This window comes from Podarcis muralis, chromosome 17 (genome assembly GCF_964188315.1).
Source record: "Podarcis muralis chromosome 17, rPodMur119.hap1.1, whole genome shotgun sequence".
Lineage (NCBI taxonomy): Eukaryota > Metazoa > Chordata > Lepidosauria > Squamata > Lacertidae > Podarcis > Podarcis muralis.
Genome location: NC_135671.1, coordinates 21,918,468 through 21,944,701, shown reverse-complemented (window position 1 = coordinate 21,944,701; position 26,234 = coordinate 21,918,468). Strand labels below are relative to the sequence as shown.

General features: G+C 44.8%; 1 protein-coding gene across 3 annotated transcripts in view; it reads right to left on the bottom strand.

Moving 5' to 3' along the window:
* ERMP1 (endoplasmic reticulum metallopeptidase 1) overlaps positions 1 to 11,586 on the bottom strand; it is a 38,722-nt gene extending 27,136 nt beyond the window's left edge. For all 3 annotated transcript variants that reach the window (XM_028713044.2, XM_028713047.2, XM_077921320.1), the window contains exons 1-3: positions 11,169 to 11,586; positions 1,449 to 1,750; positions 339 to 466 (exon numbers count right to left, since the gene is read on the bottom strand). In XM_028713044.2, the coding sequence (XP_028568877.2) occupies positions 339 to 466; positions 1,449 to 1,750; positions 11,169 to 11,500 (762 nt within the window). In that variant the 5' untranslated portion in view covers positions 11,501 to 11,586. The remainder of the gene's footprint in view (positions 1 to 338; positions 467 to 1,448; positions 1,751 to 11,168) is intronic.
* Positions 11,587 to 26,234: the final 14,648 nt, after the last annotated feature.

Below are 26,234 nucleotides of genomic sequence, written 5' to 3'. Positions count from 1 at the left end.
GATATGGGGTTTATGGTGCCAACAGTATGTAGAGGACACCAGAGCTGCTGCAAAACATGGCAGTGCCCAAAGTAAGCGGCTCTTGCATTCACCCTTCCTCCGCTTCTTCTACTGCCCCTCCTCTGAAACTTTTTTAATGTATTGATGCTGCTAACGCCGTCCTGTATTCTTTTCATTGACTGGCTTCAGGTGGGAGCCAATCTCACTGTTTTCATACACATTGTTAAGTCACTCTGAGGACCCTCAGAATCAAAATATAAACCAATATTATAAAGAAATGCAGTTGTTTTGTTTTTTGATTTGTCGTTGATTTTATTGTTTCATAAATCCACGCTTACCTGCAAGACACTCTCTTCTGCACCATTAAACAGGAATATGACAGCATGCTGCAATGGTTTGGGTGATTTAGAAAGGGTGTGCAGTATCTCAAGCATCACAGAACAGCTGACTGCATCATCGCTGGCCCCTTAAAATGAAAATACACAGAGCACAATCAATTTATGTGTATTGATGCACAACTGCTGCACAATTTTTTAAAACCTCATTTGAGTAAAATGCCTTTAAAAGGTTTTCTTTCAGCCTTGTATTGTTACATGAAAACACCCTAAGAGGATTATGGAAACGAAACGAAGAATTTCCTCCCTCCTTGCCAATTGTGAGTGCTTGAAAGCGCTTGGCATAAAATCAGATGCAGTCCTTCCTTTCGCTAGCATTTCAAAAAGCAAAAGGAAAATGACTGTGTAAAAGCACAAAATTATCAAGAGGGTTCTGAGCCAGGATGGCCTTTGACATTTTAATAGTTTTATAAAACTACTGAGTGTTTTTTAAAACAAAAAAGCAAACAAACAAAAAACTACTGTGCAAAAATTTCATTACCCAGATTCAGAAAAGTTTGTGGGCTAAGCCTTTGTAGGCAGGTTAATTCTTGTTAACAAAATTACGTTTAGGTAAGAGGTTTTTTTGCCTTTTATAAAATGTTAAGCTGGATAACCAGTAAATTACAACTAATTTTAAATCTGCAGAAAAAGTAAAAGTGGGGGGGGGGGGTGTATACAAATTCACCCCATTAATATAAGCTTTTGAAAAGTAAAAATATTCTCAGCGTGCTGTGAAGCTGACGATGTCTACAAAGTACCCAACAACTAAGACTTACAAAGCATTTAAGGTAAAGGTAAAGGGACCCTTGGCCGTTGGGCTCAGTGGTTTACACCACAGTGCCACTTGCATCCCTTTTACAAAGCATAAGCAACTTTAAATAAAATATTTAGGCCAGGTCAATAAATTGCATTTGTGGAGAATTATTAGAAATTTCTCCACCAGAATCAGTGAATAGAAAGATCTGGGCCTTCGCTGGGGTCCACCTCTTAAAGAAAGGGGGAAACACAAATTTCTTGCGAAGTGGCAGCCCCCCTGCCCCCATTATACAAAATTTTTCTGATGTTACCTACCGACAGTATGTGGTACAGAGTCAAAGTGGCAGTTGGAGAGCACCGAATGCTCTGCTCCAGTCCTGGGTTCCAGCTTGACCACGACATTAGTAATGTTGTCATAGTAACTGGTAAAGCCTCCAAGAAAATCAATACTGAAGGTGCCCGTGGGCCTCTGGATATCGACAGAGATGGTATGGACATGACTGCTTTGAGTTTCAATAGCTTTAACTTGTTCCAAGAGGTAGTTGACTGTGAAGATTTCGTTTTCCGGACTTCCAACTGCTCTGGGCCCAATTGCAGTAATGTTTTCTAGGTAAGTCCTGTAGGAGACCATAACAGGGCATTAGAAGAATGTATTAAAACCCACAAATGCATGCAAACTCAGCTCCAAAAGAGCAGCTACTCCTAACAGGCCATTGAAGAGAAAGCTAGATCTGTTGGTGTGAACAATGACATAATTGCAAGAACATTCCTTAAGCTATTAGGGCATGGGTAGGCAAAGTAAGGCCCGGGGGCCAGATCCGGCTCAATCGCCTTCTAAATCCGGCCCGTGGACGGTCCGGAAATCAGCGTATTTTTACATGAGTAGAATGTGTCCTTTTATTTAAAATGCATCTCTGGGTTATTTGTGGGGCATAGGAATTCGTTCTCTTTTTTTTCTTTCCAAAATATAGTCCGGCCCCCCACAAGGTCTGAGGGACAGTGGACCGGCCCCCTGCTGGAAAGGTTTGCTGACCCCTGACAGGGCAAATGGGGCTTAACGTTCCACTGACTACCAGAGAAGGAGAACAAAATGTCTGTTCAGCAGCTTAGACTCCATGCACCACTGAAGACAGGCTAGAAATATGTTAAATAGCAGTACAAATATGGGCACGTTACTGATTATAATACTTCAAAAGAACAAGAGGGGACATCGAGTGATGCCCACCCACCCAACTGTGCAACAGATTCCTGCCTGAGCAAATAGGTCTTCCCTTTCTTCCTCGGCCGCCCCATAACCTCCTGTGCCCCCACACCAGAATCTCCTCTGCCAACTCTATGGAGAAGATCTTGTGGCTGTAGGAGAGGTTGCTGGGGGAAGAAGAAGAAGAAGAAGAAGAAGAAGAAGAAGAAGAAGAAGAAGAAGAAGAAGAAGACATCCACTCACACAAAACTTGGATGTCACCCAATGTTTACAGAGATTATGCCCAGAGATTTTTAAAAAACCCATTCATATTTCATGAACACTGGAATCTGGCAATCTTCCGCCTATGTGGGGTTATTCTATTTATCCTCACACCAATGTGGACTACCTCAAGCCCACTCAGTGAGTTTCATACTTAACTGAGGATGTAACCTAGGTCCAACTCTGTATTAAATATACCATATGTATCTTTCCATATACACAACACACCCTAATATAATAATAATAATTTATTATTTATACCCCGCCCATCTGGCTGAGTTTCCCTAGCCACTCTGGGCGGCTCCCAATCAAGTATTAAAAACAATACAGCGTTAAATATTAAAAACTTCCCTGAACAGGGCTGCCTTCAGATGTCTTTTAAAGGTAGGATAGCTACTTATTTCCTTAACATCTGAAGGGCGGGTGCCACTACCGAGAAGGCCCTCTGTCTGGTTCCCTGTGACCTTACTTCTCGCAATGAGGGAACCGCCAGAATGCCCTCGGCGCTGGATCTCAGTGTCTGGGCTGAACGATGGGGGTGGAGACGCTCCTTCAGGTATACAGGACCAAGGCCGTTTAGGGCTTTAAAGGTCAGCACCAACACTTTGAATTGTGCTCGGAAACGTACTAACCATCTGATTTAATGCCCAGGGCATTATCTGAATATTAATCAAAAGTTTCTATTTTTATGTTTATTGGTCACTTTTTTCCCATAGCAACTCAAAAGTGTCTTAAAACATTTTAAGCAAAAAACATATACGCATGCATAAATACATTAAAACCAACAATTTCTTTTTATAAACAGAGATAATCTAACAGATAACACAAACGACACAGCAACCCTGTATGTGTATAGTCATTACCCGGGAGAGTTCCATTAGAAGATAAATAATAATTTTCACTTCAGTTTCTCAGGTGTTTGCTTCAGACACCACCTATAAAATGCTGCTTATGTTTGATGGTTACACAAGGTCGTACACTCCAAACTGCAAAATATTTAACGCACTGCTTTTCCTTGAAAATTAAAGTTGCTTGAAACTAAGTCCTGCTGAAACCAGCAGGACTTAAAACTAGGGCAGTTTATGAGCATTGCTGCCAAAGGCTGCAATTCTATACATATGCATTGGGAAGTGTTACGCTGAAATCAATATGATCCAGTTCCAAATAAATTGGTTTAGGTTTGAGGTGCAAAGGGAGATCTGTTGCTAAAAACTACAAAGAGGTGCATGTGTACGAAATAAAAGGGGAAAAGGAAGTTCCATAAAGCCTGACATCAAACAGGAGGAGATAAGAAAATAACAAACAGGAACTCAAAGGCTCACTTTACCTAAAACTTGATGAAAGAGGTGATGAGCTCCCTCATGGTAAATTTAAATAATGCAAACACTAGAAAGGAGTTCCAATGCTTTCCTCTTAGCTCAATTTTAAAACTCAATACAGTGGTACCTCGGGTTAAGTACTTAATTCGTTCCAGAGGTCCGTTCTTAACCTGAAACTGTTCTTAACCTGAAGCACCACTTTAGCTAATGGGACCTCCTGCTGCCGCCGCACCGCCGGAGCACAATTTCTGTTCTCATCCTGAAGCAAAGTTCTTAACCTGAGGTACTATTTCTGGGTTAGCGGAGTCTGTAACCTGAAGCATATGTAACCTGAAGCGTATGTAACCTGAGGTACCACTGTAATCAGGTTTCAAAAAGTCGCCCGAAATGTGAGCGTACACCTAGGAATCTGAAATATTTATTCGCAGTGACTTGCACAAGATTGGTTCAAGAGTACTGAAGCAACAAGTGACACAGACTTTTAGCACATGGTTCTCCTAAATTTGACTCAAGGAATGGAAAGTGTGGGTGTTGGGGAGACGAGGAGGTGATAAGAATATTTTAAAAGTTGTTTTTCTATACCATGTTCCTTACAGTCACACTCATTTCTATGGGTCCCACGCGAAAATGTTAACAGAAGCCTTGCTCCACCCTCTCCTTCTCATTGTGTATTGTATTGTTTTATGTACTGTGGCTTGCCGTTGTTTTATTGATTATAGTTTAGATATTATTGTAACTGTTTAGTGGATTTCTGTTTAACTTTTATATGCTGATATTATTATTTTATACTATTCTAATGATTGCTGAATGTTACTTTTTTGAAGGAGGTTGCCTATTTTAAAGTTATGTTTTATTATCACATTTTTGTATTGCATTAGATTGTTAGAAGATGTACATTTTGTTTCTTCAGCTTGTAAACCGCCTTGAGTGTTGTAAGATAGAAAGGCGGTATACAAATTAAAAAATGAAAATGAAATGAATGCTAGAACCCATAAATACAAATTGGGACACTTTCCCTTGTTTATACTAATACTGAATTGTTACAGAAAAGCAGCCTTCATAAACCACTTGGAGGTTTCTTCTATAACCAAGAAATAATATAATTTTTTTATGAAATAAATAAATAAATAAATAAATAAATAAATAAATAAATAAATAAATAAATAAAAGCCACTTCAGCTGAAACTCTGTCTACACTCCAGAACTGTGTGTCTATATTTTGGATTTGCTCTGAATAGAAGTTTAAGCTAAATATCTTCCATAACAGAAACAAGGCACTGGATTGGACAACAACAGGTGTGGTTTTTTTTTAAAGGAATAAATTATAAGTTGTGTACCCTTGTCTCTCAATTTGATCCCTTTACAAGGTTTTGTATGTTTTGTGCTATTTTACGCATTGCTCGTAATTTTTACTGTCGTTTAGTAATTCTTTATTGTAGCAGTTAAGTGTAAACTGTAAGCTGTTAAGTGTAAACTGATGGTATTTAATATTTGATATAAGTTGTTTATTTTATAGTTATGCGTTCATTATGATTTTATTTTATTTTTGTATTGGATTAGATTGTGATCAGGTGCGTGATCTTTGCTGTCTATTTTATTGTCTGTTTCAGCTTGTAATCTGCTTTGGGAATAGAAATATACACTAACCATTGCCTCCTCCCATCATCATCCCCTTGGCTCTCAGTCTTGTTTTTTATTTCTGATTAATTACGAGCCTTGTGGGAACACAAGCCAGTTTTTATCCCATAACAGCTTTTTCTATTTTGGGAGGCTGATTAGCAGGTTATAAAAGGAACTGCCCACAAACTACCCACAGTGGCTAATAACAATGTGATTCTTGCCTTACTCTATTTCAACTATGAGCAACATGAATGGGCTCAAAATACCCAAAGTAAAACTTATTTACCTGCACTGTCAGAGTTTGAAACCAGACAAGCGCAGGCAAATTTTCCAACTGACTTATCGGCCACTCGCGACCAAGTGAAGATCTCCACCATTTGGAGTTGCATGCCTGGGAACCATAGGATCTGGACTGTTTACACACACTAATACCCCACCATGGAGAATTCTATCCGCTATACAGTGGTACCTCAGGTTAAGTACTTCATTCGTTCCAGAGGTCCGTACTTAACCTGAAGCACCACTTTAGCTAATGGGGCCTCCTGATGCTGCCGCGCCACCGGAGCACGATTTCTGTTCTCATCCTGAAGCAAAGTTCTTAACCTGAAGCACTATTTCTGGGTTAGCGGAGTCTGTAACCTGAAGCGAATGTAACCTGAAGTGTATGTAACCCGAGGTACCACTGTATTTTATCCGCACAATTGGAATGAACTTTGGGAACCAAAGCGCTTTTTCTTCGCAGCCTGAGAAGGAGAGTGAATGTCGTTACAGCTAACTGTTATAGCTTGACTTCGCTTGCCCCGTCCGACTGCCCTGCTCACCGTTGTGAAGAATATTCCTACGTTACAAATGCCGTGTCACCAGGAAGAAAAAGAGGTCAGAATAAGCCAATATATATGTGGACAGTCCTTGGATCAAATGACTTTTCTTCTTGGAGTTCTCTTAAGTTCTTAACCTAGCTCAAGGTCTTCTGAGCTAGCCAGCTGTCTAACTGATAATCAATTACAGTCAGTCCATCATTTGAAAAATAAGACTTTACAGCCGTCTTGTCCCAAAATGGCAAACAGACATTCCATTTTGGAGACTGCAACCTTGGTGCAAGGAGCCATTCGGCCCCAGCTTACATATCTGAGTTTCTAACACTGTGTGCACAGATATGCACCTGCTATCTAACATCTTCTGAATGTGGAAAGAGAGGTTCTAGCAGAAATATGCCCCCAAGTTGTCCTACTCAGAAGCGTTTGCTAGGATGACTAACCAGCCGGAAGAAATACAGCCTGACTAGTTGTTGTTTTTTTGCCAAAGGGGAAGTAGTGAAAGGGTCTTGTACTGCTTCTTTTCCTCTCCAAATAGTAGCGCAAAAGATCTTGTCTGCTCCCTTCTCAATTCCTCATGCTACTTCTGCAAAACTCCCAAACTAAGCGAGATACAGTGGTACCTCGAGTTAAGTACTTAATTCATTCCGGAGGTCCGTTCTTAACCTGAAACTGTTCTTAACCTGAAGCACCACTTTAGCTAATGGGGTCTTCCGCTGCTGCCGTGCCGCCGGAGCACGATTTCTGTTCTCATCCTGAAGCGAAGTTCTTAACCCAAGGTAATATTTCTGGGTTAGCGGAGTCTGTAACCTGAAGCGTCTGTAACCCGAGGTCCCACTGTACAGCCCGCTTCATCCCAAATCTTCTCGGTAGTCAGTGATGACCCCTCAGATATTACGCATTGTATTTATAACACACCTTTCGACTCCAATAAAGTAGTACCTCCAGTTGCGGAAGCGATCCGTTCCGGAGCTCCGGTCGGATCCTGAGTTTTTCACAACCGAAGGTGCCTGTTCTGCGCATGCACACAGTAGAGCACTTCTGCGCATGCAGGAAACCCGGAAAAATACTTCCAGGTTTTCTGCGTACGTGTCCAAAGGATACATAACCAGAGGTGCACGTAAGTAGACGTACCACTGTAGTGGTATACAACGCTTCATCAAATAAAATGCACTACAAGGATTAAAATGAAAACCATAAAACCAGTAAACATTAGCAGCATCTTAAAACAATAAATATAATAAAATAATAAAGTGGCCGGTCACAAGACCAGCCACTTCCACAGGAAGGCAGGAGCAGGCGGGGAGCTACATCCTAAGCAGACATCTGAAAGCTGTAGGCAACCACAGGTCTAATGGGAGGGAGCTTAACATACAGGGGGCCATAGCAGAGAAGGCCTTGCTTGCTCCATGCTGTTATACAGCAAACAGCCCCTGATGGAGGCAAAAGGAAGGCCTCTTCCACTGATCTTAAGGCGTGGGTTAGCAGGTAGTAGGTGATGCACTTCTTCAAATACTTGCAACCCAGGGTATAGAGAGCTCTGTATACCAAAGTCAGTAACTTAACCTGAGCCTGGTAGCAAATTCTAGGAAGCCAAGGCAGGATTTGTCTGACTTCATTCAGTGGAATTTATCTTCTGCTGTGGTTATCCACTAACCTCATACATCCTAGCCCTGGTGTTGGGAGTGTTCAGACCCCTAGGTGCTCACTTGTGGGGTGCCTCAGGGATCCATCCTCTCTGCCATGCTTTTTAACATCTATATGAAGCCTCTGGGAGAGATCATCACAGGGTTTGGGCTGGGTGTTCATCAGTATGTGGATGATACCCAGCTCTACCTCTCCTTTAAATTGGAACCAGTGAAGGCAGTGAATGTCTTGTGTGTGTGTGTGGAGGCAGTTGGAAGACGGATGGTGGCTAACAGAACGGAGGCTGAATACTGACAAGACAGAAGTACTGTTTTGGGGCAACTGATCCTGGGCGTGAATGGGGTAACTGTGCCCCTGAAGGACCAGGTGTGCAGCCTGGGAATCATTTTGGACTCACAGCTGTCCATAAAGGCACAGGTCAATTCTGCTGAGACCCTACCCGCAGACTGTCTCCCCAGAGTGGTGCATGCCCTGGTTATCTCCCACTTGGACTACTGCAATGCACTCTAAGTGGGGCTACCTTTGAAGGTGACTCAGAAACTACAACTAATCCAGAATGCGGCAGCTAGACTGGTGACTGGGAGCAGCCGCCGAGACCATATAACACCAGTCCTAAAGGATTTACACTGGCTCCCAGTACAGTGGTACCCCGCAAGACGAACGCCTCGCAAGACGGAAAACCCGCTAGACGAAAGGGTTTTCCGTTTTGGAGGCGCTTCGCAAAACGAATTTCACTATGGGCTTGTTTCGCAAGACGAAAGCCCATAGGGAAATCTCCGGGACAGCGGACCTCCTCCGAAGCCTGGCGGGGGGGGGGGCGGGGGGAAATAAAGGGGGAAAAAATTTATTCCCCCACCGCCAGGCGTGGGGCTGGGGCGGGGGAAGCCCGAGCTTCCCCCTCCCCCAGAACAGGACCCAGAGCCATGCCGAAGCTGCGCGCAGCTTTGGCATTGCTCTGGGAGCTTGCGGGGCTGGGGGAGGAGGAAGCCCTCCACCAGCCTCCAAACCATGTCGGGAGACAGCGGGATGGCGCGCTGCGCCTCTCCCGCTGTCCCCCGAGTTTGCGGGGCTGGCGACGGGGAGGAGCAGGCTTCTCCCCCCGCCAGCCTTCCAGCCAAGTCGGGGGGCAGCGGGAAGGGCGCGCTGCGCCTCTCCCGCTGTCCCCCGAGTTTGCGGGACTGGCGACGGGAGGAGCAGGCTTCTCCCCCCCCCCCCCGCCAGCCTTCTAGCCAAGTCGAGGGACAGTGGGAAGGGCGCGCTGCCTTTCTCCGCTCTCCCGGGAAGGCAGGCAGGGGGGAGCAAAGGCTTTCGCCCCCGCCCGCCTTCAGAAGAGGTCCAGGACCTCTTCTGAAGGCGGGCGGGGGGCGAAAATCTTTGTCCCCCCTGCCTGCCTTCCCAGGGGCTTTTAAATCACCCCGGACAGCGGAGAAGTCCTCCGCTGTCCCGGGCGATTTTAAAATGCCGCCCGCCAGCATTTTAAGATTGCCCCGGACAGTGGAGACGTCCTCCGCTGTCCCGGGGTTTTTTAAAATGCTGGGGGTGGGAAGAAAAGCCCTTGTCCCCCCCCAGCCTTCAGAAGAGGTCGGGGGACAGACTGTCCCCATACCTGGTCTGAAGGCGGTTTCCCTAGGAACGCATTAATTGATTTTCAATGCATTCCTATGGGAAACCGTGCATCGCAAGACGAAAAACTCGCAAGACGAAGAGACTTGCGGAACGAATTAATTTCGTCTTGCGAGGCACCACTGTATGTTTCCGAGCACAATTCAAAGTGTTGGTGCTGACCTTTAAAGCCCTAAACAGCCTTGGTCCAGTATACCTGAAGGAGCACCTCCACCCCCATCATTCTGCCCAGACAATGAGGTCCAGCTCCGAGGGCCTTCTGGCAGTTCCCTCACTGCGAGAAGCAAAGTTACAGGAAACCAGGCAGAGGGCCTTCTTGGTGGTGGCACCCTCCCTGTGGAACGCCCTCCCATCAGATGTCAAGGAAATAAAAAACTATCTGACTTTCAGATGACATCTGAAGGCAGCCTTGTAGCGGGAGGTTTTTAATGTTTGATTATTTATTATGTTTTAACATATGTTTGGAAGCTGTTCAGAGTGGCTTGGGAAACCCAGCCAGACGGACGGGGTATAAATAATAAAATTAATGTTATTACAGAAACTGTTTCTGGGGCTTTGCCACAGTTCAATTAAACCACAGAGATTCTGAAAACACGAGTGCTCCCTGTTCGTTCCTACCTACACATTAAAGGCACCTTAATAGCTAAAAAAGACATACTGTATTTTTCCATGTACACAGGCCCAGCAGCTATCCTTTATTGCTAGCTACTACAATCAAAAAGGACATAGGGAACACAATGACACAACGTTTGAAACTCCTATCTAGATCAGATTCAAAGTACATTAGGGTACATCAGTACACAGTGGCGTAGCGTGGGTTGTCAGCACCCGGGGCAAGGCAAGTAATTTGCGCCCCCTAACCCGTGGATTTTAGTAGGGGCAGAGAGCTGCGAGTGCGAGCGCCCCCCCCCCCCCGATGTTGCGCCCGGTGCGGCCGGCCTCCCCTGCACCCCCCACGCTACGCCACTGTCAGTACATTAGTCTGGGAGGAGGGCGTAGGAGCCAACACCCCGGGGCCAGACACTGTATGGAACCCATGGCCCTGGGCACCCATGGGCGTGGGGCCAAGTTGGCCCTCCCAGAGGAGAGCATTCCACCTCTCTCTCCATGGGCAGAGCCAAGATTTTTGTTGGGGAGCAGCCAAAGCTTTTTTTAGGGGATCCTCCAAAGTTGTTGAGGACATTAGGGGGGAGGCTTCTGCTGGGAGGGGGCGGCACACAGGACCTCAGATAATTGTGTACTTTCAGTGCTTTTCAATAGTATTGTGGCTCCGTCTTCCCGCTCCCCGGCTACGCCCATGTCTCCCTCTCCCAGAGATGCAGGTACGCAGTGAGGACGGGGGAAGGGACCAGCTAGGATTCATGTTCGAGGGGGCGGGCAGGCTTTATGTTGGGGTGGGGGCCAGAACCTCAGTTAGTTATGTACTTGATTTGGGGGGGGGGGGCATCTGCCCCTGGACCCTTCCCACCCACGCACCCCACGGAAGAAGGGACCTGGGACCCGGCAAGCGCGCGCGGGAGCCGCCGCCGCCGCCGCTACCTGCGGTTACCTGGCGCGCGGGGCGCTGAAATCCTCGCCGGGGCGGCGCTCCGCCGGCTGCACCAGCCTCCGCAGGGAGAGGTGCGCGATCCCGCGCAGCGCCAGCAAGTAGAGTAGCAGCAGCAGGGCCGTGCGCGCCTCCGGCAGCAGCGGGAGGCCCCTCGCTCCTCCTCCTCCCCGGCTGCCCGCCGGCTTCTTCCCGTCCAGTCCGTCGGGCTCCTGGCCCGGGCGCCACGGCGGCTGCTGCTGCTGCTGGTTTGGGCGAGGGTGCTGCTGCTGCTGCTGAGCAGGATGCGTGCGGAGGCGCCTCACGGCACCCACGGCGGCCGAGCTGCGCTCCATGGTGGAGACCCCGGGTGCCTGGCTTTGGCTTGCAGCAGCAGTAGTATGGCAACGGCGGGAGGGCTAAAAGCGCCCGGCCGGGGCCAACCCACCTTGCTTTCGCGAGCGGGAGGCGGGCTCAGGAGTCCCTTCGCAAGGTAGCCTGGGCAGGAAATGTCAGACGGCGCTCCTCCTTCTCTTTCGCTTGGTCCCGCCCGCCACCCTGCCAGGGTCAAGCGCGGTGACTTTGCGCGCTCCTTGGTCCTCGCCCACGCTCCTTCTTGGCACGAGTCGTGCGCAGAGCCGGACCTGGAAAGGTCCCTAGAGACGGGCAAACTGGGGTGCTCCCCCCACCAACCCCCGGGGAAAAGCAAAATATGCGTCTGAAGGAAGCCAGTGAGGTGGGAGGGATGCAAATAACAACATGAGGATATTGGTGGCGATGCAATTCAAAAAAAGCAAGCCGCGTTGCTGGTGTTTTGTTTTGGTTTTTTTGCAAGGACGCAAAACTTGCATGTACGGCGAGATGTGCACGCGTGCATTATGCCCTGTGTGAAACACACTGCCGGGGCTCTTCCTTCTTCCTGGCGCGTTATTTTGATCTGCTGTCGGTGGGGCGCCCCCTGGTTTACGTGGGGATAAGTCATAAAAAGAACGGGGAAATGAAGGAAGAGTGTGCAGGGGAGATAGTCGAAGCAAGTTCTTGTTTCTGCCACGATGCCTCCTTCAGCGCTTCTTTCGAAAGATCAAGTGTCAAATTCTTTCCAGTTTTTTAAAAAAATCTTTTTTGTGCCCTTGGTTTTCCAGTGCCCTCAGTGTGTGCTTAGTCTTCCTACTGAGTACTGTAGCTCATAGCTCAGCAGTGTGTCTGCATCACCCATAGAGGCAGGGAAGGGGTCTACCGTGACAAATTTGATGTGACTGTGCCCCATTACTATTCTCAAACACCAGAAAAAACTCCTGGAACAGCTGAAGTGATGATAAAGAGAAATGTCAGTGAGCATGTGTAGTTATTTCTCTCTTCCCTGCTAAAAAGCTACCACTTTCCCCACACTTCGACTGTACACAGGATTTCCAGTCAGGCAGGAAAAATTACTTTTTTTTTAAAAAAAAAAAAGGTGTTTAAATCTTCAGTTTTATTTCTGTTTTTATACTGCTTTGTTTTATTATGTATTGTTATGAGTTGGGGGTGCCAGGGTTTGGGAGTGTCAGATTTCCCTAATTTCCTGTGTCTAATAGGTGGATTTAGCCAAGTGTTAAGATACAGGCTAAGCCATTGAACTAACTTCCCATATTCAGGAAATCACCTGGTAAATCAGTCATTAACCAAAGACAAAGGAAAGTCAGAGAGATGGCTTTCTGTGCCGTGTGGAAAATGGAAGGGACCCCCTCCCTCAGCTCTGAGATAGCAGAGTTGAGTTTAGGATTGCAGTGGTGGTGATGTGACCTAGGGGTAAGAGGTTGCAGTTTGTTAAACGCAGCAAGCTGGAGAGGGAGAGAGCACAATGGTGGATTCATGTTTGAATCCAAGGCTTCTGTGGCTATGTGAGAAGCAAGACCCTCTTGGGGTGTTAATTCTGTGAACCCCTCCAACGTAGGCTCAGGTTGTATACATGTTAAATAAACCATATATCATAAAGACACCACAGTCTCTGCAGTGCCTCATTTCCATGGACCTTAGGTATGGAACCCCTGGATTCTCAGACTGCTCAGAGATTGGAGCGGTGTGTGACACTCTTTCATTTGCAAGCTGCCCTGAAAAAAATATAATCAAAGGGCAGCATATAAATTCCTAAAACGAACAGGAGAATGAATTAAACTAATTTTAATTGCTCCATTGCCTGTTGTCTTTGTCCATGGAGTTTTCTTGGCAGGGACATAGGCGCCGACTCCATGGGGCTTGAGGGGGCCCGAGCCCCCTCAAAAATTCGTTTGGGGGGGCTCCGCCCCCCCAATAATCTCCGGCGCCCCTCCAGCAGAGCGCCATCGCCGCCCCTCCCCCAGCCCAAAATGCACAGGGAGGGGCGGGCTGCATGCCTCCTGCCCTCCCTCCCGAGCAAAAGCTCCACCCAATTTCCTTTGGAGCTGATTAATAGGCGCAGCACGCTCTCCCCTATTCGCTCACGAGGAGGCGGCGCCACTTTATTTGCATATTCATGAGCTTATTTATTATTCATGAGCTTTCCCGGGCCCCCCCAATATTTTTTATAAGTCCGCGTCCCTGGGCAGGGATACTGGAGTGGACCACATTTGGTCAAAACTCTCCACTATGACATGTCCATCTTGGGTGCCCTGCTCGGCATAGGTCATAGCTTCTCTGAGTTATTCAAGCCCCTTCGCCACAGCAAGGCAGTGATCCATGAAGGGGTTTAAATTATGGTGCTGGAGGAGACTCTTGAGAGTCCCATGGACTGCTAGAAGATCAAACCTATCCATTCATAAGGAAATCTGCCCTGAGTGCTCACTGGAAGGACAGATCCTGAAGCTGAGACTCCAATACTTTGGCCACCTCGTGAGAAGAGAAGACTCCCTGGAAAAGACCCTGATGTTGGGAAAGATGGAGGGCACAAGGAGAAGGGGACGACAGAGGACGAGATGGGTGGACAGTGCTCTTGAAGTGAGTAACATGAGTTTGACCAACTGCGGGAGGCAGTGGAAGACAGGAGTGCCTGGCGTGCTCTGGTCCATGGGGTCACGAAGAGTCGGACACGACTAAACAACAACAACAATTGCTCCATTCTAAACAGTTAAAATAATTAGCAACCAAGTGTTAGTCAGGGAGTCAGAGCTTCAGGGAGGTAGATGTAACAGACCCAATCCTCACTGTTTTAAAGGAAGCATTTTCCACATTTCTGCGCCACAAAGTTCTGAGAAATGAGGCACACGTGTATTTCTGAGGAGAAATAATTGTGCTCATTCTTCTAATATTTTATCTGAGCTCTGCCAAAGCAGTGGGAAGGACGAGGAAGTCAAACTCAAAGCCGTCTGCAACATGATGTGTTATGAAATCCTTCCCTTCGCAACATTTTTAAGATCAGAGAAACTGCAGGTAGGCTTATCCAAGCAACTATTATTATTCTAAGAAGAGTAGGCCTAGAGCCAATCTTCCCAGGACAATATGTTACAGAGGCTCCTCTGGCGGAGGAAGGGGGTGCGGTCCGCCCTGGGTGCTATCCCTGAGGGGGGTGACATCACCACACCACTACCCTGGGACGCTTGCCCTACCCCCGTGGGCAGCTCTTCCCACTCATGGGTGCACATCATGTTATTTGATAGTGTATCCCTTCTCATATTGCACCACCAGTTGCGAATTTCAAAACTCTTGCTTCATGGGGCAGAATTGGGTCAACATGGATGCTCCCTAAATTGCAGGGCGATGGTCAGCAGGGAGGATGAAGTGTGGCTGGAGGGTCTTCTGTTTTCTGTGCCTTAGAATCTCTACATTCTAGTCATTTTTCTCCTGTCGGGGCTGCATGTGTAGAAGTAAGCTGGCTGGTTAGAAGTAGTTTTCAAGAGAAAACCATGAGCGGAGGGAAATCACATCTCCAGTTTTCCATCCACCAGTGTCAGGTGTGTGTGCAGGAGCCAGGCCCTGTGACCAATAGGACTTTGCAGGACTGGGGTCTTCCTAAGTTTGTTCTGAAGAGGCAAGGCGCGGCCACACAGGTGAGGCCGATTGGTAACTCACAGCACCTGGTGGCAAGAGCCAGGAAGGGATATAAGGTCAGCATTTCCCTTCGCCTCTTTGCCACAGCAACACGCTTCCTGCCTTTGGCTTCTTACTTCCTGATCCTTGAACCTCGGGCTTCTTGACTCCCTGCTTCTTGATCCTCGGACCCCTGACTTCTTGACTCCTTGCTTCTTCATCCTGGACCCTTGACTCCTTGCTTCCTGACCCTCGGACCCTTGGCTTCCTGACTCCTGGCTTCTGGACCCCCCCTTCCTGCTCCACCCCGCCATCTTGCCCCCGGTCCTGACGTCCCCTGCCGGGACTTTGATCGCCCGTGAACCAGACCGTGACAACCAGACTGTGCTTTAAATCTTCCCCTCTTATATGACGCCATATTATAAAATTTATAAGGATTTGGCATGATGCACTATTTACTCTATTCAGACTTTAAAAGGAGGGGGGGAGAACCAACATGGGTGCAGGGAGACTGCTTTTAGCCCTGCTCCTGAGGCCATATGACCAGCGGTGGTACATCCCGGGTTGCCACTTGAGGCAAAACAGGAAGTGCCCTCCAGCTGCCGCCCCTACCAACGCATCCCTTACCTACGTTGCACTGTGGCAGGTTCTGTTGAGATCGGGTGAAATCTTCAACCTGCTTCAGTGGCGTAGCGTGGGTTGCCCTGGGCGCGAAATTGTTAGGAGCCCAAAATTCCAACACCCAGTGTTGCCTTGATGCAGCAAACAAGGAAGTGACCTCTCCAGACAACAAAACAACTTTTTCTTATCTCTGCGGCTGCAATCTCCTGGGTGACACAGATACCATTAGGCAGTTGAATGCATATGTGTACTCTGTCTGTCCCCCCACCTCCCATCCGTGTGGCCCCGGGGCACTGGCAACCCATGCTACACCACTGCCTCACCTCATGGGTGATCTGGCTCTGCATGTGACTCTTGCAGCTCTCAGTCATACTGGGTGAGGCGTTCCCAAAGTAAAGGAAGGATTGAACTCTGATTAATAAGAATACACACAGAGGCTTGAACCAGCAAGACTCTGGGAAGGGTGCGTATAATAATCTCTGTCTGTGTCTCTCTCTCCACCCTTCGGCCCACCTTGTTTTATTCACAAAAGAACAGAGTGCTCAGTAAGAACAGAGTGTTCATAAGAACCAATCAGATTTCTTCTGATCATTTCCACAAATCCCTGTGGGGATAAAGTGAAACTACCAAAACTAATTAAGCACACATATTTCTGGGGTAAACAAAGAACAGAACTACAAAGGAGAGCATTTGGCAACCCCGAAGGTGATAAACAAGCAATATACATAATAAGAAGGATGGCCAGGAGGACAGCGATCATTATCACCTTTATGTGAAACCTGTTTCTTGGCCCTAAGATTAACATCCTAAGATTAACATATCAGAAAAGCTACATCAAAGAAGCTTGCCCACTATCTTTGATGACCCAGGATGCCTGCCTGGCAACAACTGGGCTGCGTACGTGACTTGTCAAGAAAGACAAATGGACACCTGGCTTGAGAGCAGTACATGTGAAAAGGATCTAGGAGTCTTGGTTGACCACAAACTTGACATGAGCCAACAGTGTGACGCGGCAGCTAAAAAAGCCAATGCAATTCTGGGCTGCATCAATAGGAGTATAGCATCTAGATCAAGGGAAGTAATAGTGCCACTGTATTCTGCTCTGGTCAGACCTCACCTGGAGTACTGTGTCCAGTTCTGGGCACCACAGTTCAAGAAGGACACTGACAAACTGGAACGTGTCCAGAGGAGGGCCACCAAAATGGTCAAAGGCCTGGAAACGATGCCTTATGAGGAACGGCTAAGGGAGCTGGGCATGTTTAGCCTGGAGAAGAGGAGGTTAAGGGTTGATATGATAGCCATGTTCAAATATATAAAAGGATGTCATATAGAGGAGGGAGAAAGGTTGTTTTCTGCTGCTCCAGAGAAGCGGACACGGAGCAATGGATCCAAACTACAAGAAAGAATATTCCACCTAAACATTAGGAAGAACTTCCTGACAAGTAAGAGCTGTTCGACAGTGGAATTTGCTGCCAAGGAGTGTGGTGGAGTCTCCTTCTTTGGAGGTCTTTAAGCAGAGGCTTGACAACCATATGTCAGGAGTGCTCTGATGGTGTTTCCTGCTTGGCAGGGGGTTGGACTCGATGGCCCTTGTGGTCTATTCCAACTCTATGATTCTATGACAGTAGAGGAAATGGCCAGAGATTTATATTAAGAACTTATATATATTGGTATTACTATAGTAATTTATAGTAAATTAAAGTAAAGCAGAAAGAATAGAGGACGGGAAGAGAATACATTAAAATATTTTTAAAAGCAGAGGAAAACAGCAATAGCAAAATAACCATAAAATATAATTAAGGCTAAAAGCTATATAGTATATATGTAGATGGATAAACTTATTGTTTCCCTCAAGCATATGTTAACCCATGTGCCGCTATGGTTTCAACAAATACATTTCAAATTTCATTCAATTTGTCCATGCATAATCTTCGTCTGAAGGCGATCTGTTTTCATGGGCTGCAAGAGTTGTCATGTCACCTACCATTGTTTGAGGGGGGGTATATTTTGTCCTTCCAGTGTAGCAGTATCAATATTTTTGCAGATGTGAGGGCACAGAGAATTCATTTACACTGACCGATTGTCAAGCATATTATGTCTTCTTTGGTGATCACTCGTAGCCGAGTAAGATTGTCTTCCATAAACACTGTTTTAACAATGAGTCCGTAAGTGACTGTGGAGGCCAATTCTGGATCCACACGTCCTTCCACAGTGGGGAGATTGGTTTCTGGGCGGGAGTTGATTATGGTGAGAATTTGCCAAGCGTGCCTTCCTCTTGGCACGTTTCTCCCTTGCGTCCTGAGTTCGAGTGTCTTCAAAGCCCCATGACACCTTTGGTGTCATCATCTATACAGTCAGCAAAAACAAGACCTGGAGCTGACTTTGGCTCAGATCATCAGCTTCTTATAGCAAAATTTAAGCTTAAAATGAAGAAAGAAGGAAAAACCACTGGGCCGGTAAGATACAATCTAAATCAAATCCCTTACGAATACACAGTAGAAGTGAGGAACAGGTTTAAGGATTTAGATTTGGTGGACAGAGTGCCTGAAGAACTATGGATGGAGGCTCGTAACATTATACAGGAGGCAGCAATGAATACCATCCCAATGAAAAGGAAATGCAAGAAAGCAAAGTGGCTGTTCAACGAGGCCTTACAAATAACGGGGGGAGAGAAGGCAAGCAAAATGTGAGGGAGATAGCGAAAGATACAGGAAATTGAAGGCAGACTTCCAAAAAATAGCAAGGAGAGACAAGAAGGCCTTCTTAAATGAGCAATGCAAAGAAATAGAGGAAAACAACAGAACAGGAAGAACCAGAGATCTGTTCAAGAAAATTGGAGATATGAAAGGAACATTTTGTACAAAGATTACCATAATAAAGGACAAAAGTGGTAAGGACCTAACAGAAGCAGAAGACATCAAGAAGAGGTGGCAAGAATACACAGAGGAATTATACCAGAAAGATATGGATGTCTCGTACACCCCAGGTAGTGTGGTTGCTGACCTTGAGCCAGACATCCTGGAGAGTGAAGTCAAATGGGCTTTAGAAAGCACTGCTAATAACAAGGCCAGTGGAAGTGATGATATTCCAGCTGAACTATTTAAAAATTTAAAAGATGATGCTGTTAAGGTGCTACACCTAATATGCCAGCAAATTTGGAAAACTCAGCAGTGGCCAGAAGATTGGGGAAGATCAGTCTACATCCCAGTCCCAAAGAAGGGCAGGGGCAAAGAATGCTCCAACTAACACACAATTGCACTCATTTCACACGCTAGCAAGGTTATGCTTAAAATTCTACAAGGCAGGCTTAAGCAGTATGTGGACCGAGAACTCCCAGAAGTGCAAGCTGGATTTAGAAGAGGCAGAGGAACCAGAGACCAAATTGCAAACATGTGCTGGATTATGGAGAAAGCTAGAGAGTTCCAGAAAGACATCTACTTCTGCTTCATTGACTATGCAAAAGCCTTTGACTGTGTCGACCACAGCAAACTATGGCAAGTTCTTAACGAAATGGGAGTGCCTGATCACCTCATCTATCTCCTGAGCAATCTCTATGTGGGACAAGAAGCTACAGTTAGAACTGGATATGGAACAACTGATTGGTTCAAAATTGGGAAAGGAGTACGATATGGCTGTATATTGTCTCCCTGCTTATTTAACTTATATGCAGAATTCATCATATAAGTTAATATATAGAAGAAGCTGTGCTATTGTCACTGCTAATGTTGAGCCCCATAACTAATAATAATAATAATAATAATAATAATAATAATAATAATAATAATAATTTATTATTTATACCCCGCCCATCTGGCTGAGTTTCCCCAGCCACTCTGGGCGGCTCCCAATCAGTGTTAAAAACAGTACAGCATTACATATTAAAAACTTCCCTGAACAGGGCTGCCTTAAGATGTCTTCTGAATGTCAGGTAATTATTTATCTCTTTGACATCTGATGGGAGGGCGTTCCACAGGGAGGGCGCCACTACCGAGAAGGCCCTCTAAACTTGTAGAACTGGTTTTGTGCAGCAATACTATTAACGACAGTTTTTAAGCATTAATCCTATACACATTTGCCAGGAGGTAAACCCAACCAAACATAGTAGGACTTGCTTTAAGTAAACATGCATAAGATTGCATTGTAAATATTGCATACTTTTATCTGTAGTACGTTGGTGATGCTTTAAGTCAGGAGTTTGTGCTAGAAGGGCACTCTTAATTTATTCTTACTGTTTCTCTGCTTTCTAGTCATACAGAAGACTTAAAATTAACTTATTCTTCTTATTGTTGTTATTATAATTACTACCTGCCCATTTGACTGGGTTGCCCCAACCAAGCATTATAGACAGCGAAGTCAATGTATTCAGCTGAATTCTACCATTATCTTGTTGGTTTTATTTTGTATGCCTCATTTCTCTGCCATGATGTGTGGCAAAAGCTTGATCAAAAACATATAGAGAAGGGATTACTGATTGTATTTAAAAGAAAGAATTTGAATTCCTTGCTACAGCAACAATAATAGTTCTAAGCCCTTACGTAGCATCCTCTCCCCACCCCCCTCTGCCACCCTGCTTAAATGTTGTTGTTGTTTTTTAAATAATTTTTATTAACAGGCCAATCACATCACATTATCCAAATCACATTAGTTCCAAATTATACAGCCAAATTTTAAATTTTGTTGAGGGTACCCATACATCAAGCTCCGCACGAGTCCAAAACTCCGGAAAAGTCCAGGCATCACTTATATTACTGCTTTAATTAGACAGTTCTATCCAGTTTGATCCGGACAGTCCTTTATTACTTTCTTTCTCTTCTTGTTGTTATCGTATATTCCTTTCTTTGCGATCTCTGATGATTTTCACAAGCAGGTTGAAAGCTGGCGTCTCTGTGTGGGTTTTGTACTCTTCAAAAATCATATCGCTCAGGGGCCACCCTGCTTAAATGTTTGACGGATAAATGTTGCTTTACATGCACAGGGCTAAATAAATATTTGAATTAAGGAATTTATTTACAGGCAGTTGGTGCATAAGCCTTTATTTATTTATTAATAAATAAATAAACTAATTTCGTTGTCCCCGAGAGGGGGTAATGACAATGAAGATATTGTTATTAATTATTGTTATTTATTATTATTATTATTATTATTATTATTATTATTATTATTATTATTAAATTTACACCCTACCTTTCTCCCTCCCATTAGAGCAAGATCAGACTAAAAAAAGGAAGCGATGGGAGAAGTCCCTATTTTAAAACCCAATTTAGCATAAATCTTAAAGATTGGGGGACCCCTAAAGGCTTTTGCCAGTGTTTGGAAGTCTCTCTCCCCTCCCCCCCCCCCCATCAGGAACATAGCAAGACTGTCCTTAAATGGAAGGGAAGAAATGGCACCTTCTTCCATTTTAGCGTGATGCTAATCTGCAATTGTGAATCCATAGTACAGTAAAGAGTGATATGGGCCTTGTTTCAAAGACATTAATTTGTGGGTATCTATTAATGAATTCCCACACTGGTTATGTTGGTCACACTAAACTTCTGTCAGAAAACTCTTTTCAACAGTTTCCAATAAACATTACAATATGTTTGACACTCGCCCATGAAACATTCTGTATATTGCTGAAGATGGATTAAAAAAATAAATAAATCATACTTTTAGAGAAGACAATCGTTTTAGAGAAAACAAGTTGCACATAAATTCTTGAGGTTGGTCACATCTTTTAAAACACAATAAAAAAAATTCTTCTACCTGTGACATACTTTTCTCGATTATTTTTGTAGGGAAGATTATGTCAGTAAAATTTTTGGAGTTTTGGGGTATAGTAATGGAAGTTCAAATAATATTAGCTGAAGCACAAAATATGTAAAGAAGCTTATGAGTGTTACATTGCTCACTACAGAATTACCCTACATCCATTATGCCCTCATAATGTTCCTCAGTCTAGTCTCCTGCTTGTCCAAAGCAAAAGTTAGCACCCTTGGGACTCACAAAGGGAATATTACGCTATTAGCATGGAAAAGAGCTTGGCAGTAATATAATGCAAAGGCTAAAATGTGTTTGGGACAAATATGTATCCACTGGAACCATTTATCAGACATGAAGGAAGTAATTGTCTCACATTTAAATAACATCTTTGCATCTAGCACAGACAAGATGGTAAAGGTGACATGTTACTGGAGCTCCCTCTAGAGAGGAAAATTAAAAAAATAACATGTTTTGTTTCATCTGAAAACTAACCATACTACAAACAACTGAAGGCTCACAGTCAAATATAAGGAAAGGGAAGAACTATTTGAAAGGAAAGGGAATAAATGCTGTTTTAAATGTGCATTTCATATTCTACTTCCTTTAGTAATGTTTTTTTTTGGAAATGTTTTAAGTTCATTTTGTTGCTAACGCTGTCCGTCAAATGTGCATTTTGTAGTTGACCTCCTTTGTAATGCGTTATTTGTAATCTTTAAGATAGGGTTGCCATATTTAAAGAAGTAAAAGTTGACCTTTGTAGGGGGGGGTGGAGTTTCAAAAACCTGGACATTTTGGCGATTTCCTCAAATTCCCCCCAGAAAATTTGGACATTTGGCAACCCTATTTTAAGATATTATTTTAGTTTATAGTTGACTTTCTTCAGTAACGTTTTATTCCAGATAGTTTCATTCGACATTTTAACATGTTGTAAACTGTTTTTGAGATTTTTCTTTTCCTTAAAAATATAAAGCTGTATAGAAATGAAGGACAAAATGAACCTTCTCCTATTTCATGTACAGGAGCTGACCATGGCCGGATTTAGGTTTGATGAGGCCCTAATTTACTGAAGGTAATGGGCCCCTTTATATGTCCAGCTGTCCTTTGTCAACAACAAATTGTCACTGTTTTTTGTGTTGAATATATGCTATATGGTAACTTATGGACCTAATAGGTATCTAAAGCCATTTGCACATAACAAATATGTATTTTATCAAAGTAATTGTTGAACTCAAATACAATTACGAAGAAGTATATTAATAGTGAAATAATTATTCAGCTCTAACTTAAAATGATTTTTTATTCATATCAAACTTAATAATGCAAACACATTGGCATTTGGAAATAACAAAAGTTCCTTTAGAAACACAATCTACAAAGTCTCATAATCTAGTCTCTAGAAACTTGCTATAACATGAAATAATAATAGCAAACCAGTGATATTTTAGGGAGCAGGCTAGCAGGCAGGGCCCATTACTTACATCATAGGAGCCTACACAACAGAAAACCCTGTTGCTGTATGTAGGTTTTATTTTATTTGTCTTTTATCTTATATTTTGGAAACGTACATCCATGTTTTTTTCTTTTAAATGGGGGGGGGGGTTAGCTATAGATTGTTTAGCTTATACATAAATCTGGCACTGGAGCTGACTGAATGAGTAGTGGTCTCGCAAGTTCAGATACACAGGGATTCCAAAGAAAGATGAGAGATCAGGCCTAACTTTTTATTTTTTAAAAGGTACAAACTTACAGCAAAGGTCCAAAGGTTCCTCCTCACAGCATTCGGTGGAAAAGATTCTGTAGCGAGAAGATGGCTTGTCGGCACCCAAGTGAAGATACACACAACCTTTATAGACCCAGGTAGGCTATGTCACCTGGGAACAAAGGTGGCTGGTATTAACCATCACCTCCCCCTTTAGCTATGCCTGGGGCATAGCAAAATATCCAATAATATTCCAATAATGTGAAATGCAGATGAGCTCCATGCTACAGCTGCTTCCAGGGTCATCTTGGCCATCGTTTGCCGCAAGCAGGGCTTCCAAACCAGCTCGCTTTTCCGGGTCAACACAATGATTGACCTCACTCAGCAATTAGGAGTAGCATGGTACTGGCAGAAATTCTTCTGCTGGGTGTTACCAGACAAAAACAAAAAAGGATTTAAAAAAAGAAATAGATCTGTAAGCAGAGGTCTGCTGCCAGCTGCATAGGAGCTAAAATGGGGAGGGGGCAGTTAGTATAGCAAATTTGGAATTTATACAAGCATACTAATAAGGACCCCCTAGCAAAACAAAGACCAGGATCAAGCCCATGTTTTCACCTTATGAACTGCTCAGTTATTAATATTACTTTTTCTGCAACTGCCTGCTCCGAAGGGATTAGCTAACACGGACAGAGATCTCTTCATCGCTCTCGAGAATAATAGACCTTTGACATCTGGAATCTTGAGTCATCTGAATGCAAGATCAGCCCATGGCGAAGCACAAATGCACTGGCATTATCATCACATGGGTGATTTGTGACTGCCTGGCTGCTGGCAGTGACAAAGAACCCCTTTATGTGATCCCCGCTCTCTGCAAGCAGTTATTGATGAATTCTTCTCCGAGAGGGAAGAAAGTATACCTGATTTGTTTTTAGCCATAAGGAGTACAAGAAAGCCTCTCATTTGACTTTGGGTCTCATGCTATTCCACACACACACCCCGCTTCACCCCCCCCCCCAGCTCATGGCTCTTTCTACCCTGCTTCCATGGGCTATTTTCCATTTGTGCAACGTAGGATAAAGTAGCGTGGGAAAAGGTGCTAATTTTGATGGTACTACATGCAACTGGTGTGGTGGCCTGAAGCAAATATTTACATGCTAAAAAAGGGGGGGGGCACATGCTGGAAACATTTATAGAAAACCAGGTGGTGAGTATTATACTCTTTTACTCAAGTATTGTGCCCCACCCCCATTGAATTTATTGAAGCTTGACAGGACAGTGAAAAATACAGGCAGAAAACCTGTGCCTAGTAGGTAGGTCCATTGCTCAGACACCATCTTAAGAGATGCACTCTGCTGAACTCACAGACCTGAGGAAGGAAGGATATTAATCAATAAATTTATCCTCTCCTAGCATCTATAAAGGTAAAGGGACCCCTTTGGAATCCCTGTGTATCTGAACTCTGGGGTTGCGGCGCTCATCTCACTTTATTGGCCAAGGGAGCCGGCGTACAGCTTCCGTCATGTGGCTGGCATGACTAAGCTGCTTCTGGCGAACCAGAGCAGCGACGGAAACGCCGTTTACCTTCCTGCCGTAGCGGTACCTATTTATCTACTTGCACTTTGATGTGCTTTCAAACTGCTAGGTTAGCAGGAGCAGGGACCGAGCAATGGGAGCTCACCCCATTGCGGGGATTTGAACCGCTGACCTTCTGATTGGCAAGCCCTAGGCTCTGTGGTTTAGACCCACGTCCCCCTAGCATCTATACACATCACTAATTAGACCCTTTATTAATTGCCTGCTACCAGTTCATGTTCAATGCTGCTGTTGTTGTTTAGTCATTTAGTCATTTCCGACTCTTCATGACCCCATGGACCAGAGCACGCCAGGCACTCCTGTCTTCCACTGCCTCCCACAGCTTGGTCAAACTCATGTTGGTAGCTTTGAGAACACTGTCCAACCATCTCGTTCTCTGTTGTCCCCTTCTCCTTGTGCCCTCAATCTTTCCCAACATCAGGGTCTTTTCCAAGGAGTCTTCTCTTCTCATGAGGTGGCCAAAGTATTGGAGCTTCAGCTTCAGGATCTGTCCTTCCAGTGAGCACTCAGGGCTGATTTCCTTCAGAATGGATAAGTTTGATCTTCTTGCAGTCCATGGGACTCTCAAGAGTCTCCTCCAGCACCATAATTCAAAAGCATCAATTCTTCGGCGATCAGCCTTCTTTATGGTCCAGCTCTCACTTCCATACATCACTACTGCTGTATGGGCAGTTAATTCAGATGAACCCATCTAGTCCCCCCCCCCTCTTATTGGTTCTATATTTCTATAGGTAGCTTTTGTGTAAAACTTTATTTAAAAAAAAAACACTTTGCATTTGTTTTACAAGATTGCAGGCTGAGCCCTTAACCAGCTTGCAGGGATGTCTCTTTCCATATTAATCTCACCATATTTTAAAGAGCAGAGGCCTTGCTGCAAGCACCCTCTTTGATGTCAAAAATGATGGAGCTTATATAGGACTGTCTCATTGGCATCCCCACAACTTTGGAGGCCCATCAGGCCACCTGGTTATTAGAATTCTGGTGCAGTTTGAGCTGAGATGATCGTACTTGCAGCTGTCCTTTGTACAATGGTACCTCGGGTTACAGACGCTTCAGGTTACAGCCTCCACTAACCCAAAAATAGTACCTCGGGTTAAGAACTTTGCTTCAGGATGCGAACAGAATTCGGCTGGTGGCGGCGCGGCGGTGGCAGCGGGAGGCCCCATTAGCTAAAGTGGTTAAGAACAGTTTCAGGTTAAGAACGGACCTCCAGAACGAATTAAGTTCTTAGCCCGAGGTACCACTGTACAGTCATACATCGGGTTACAGACGCTTCAGGTTGTGTTTTTTCGGGTTACGGACCCACCAAAACCCAAAAGTACTGGAACAGGTTACTGTATTTTTCACCCTATAGAACGCACTTTTCCCCCTCCAAAAATGAAGGGGAAATTTGTGTGCGTCCTATGGGGCGAATGCAGGCTTTCGCTGAAGCCTGGAGAGCGAGAGGCGTCGGT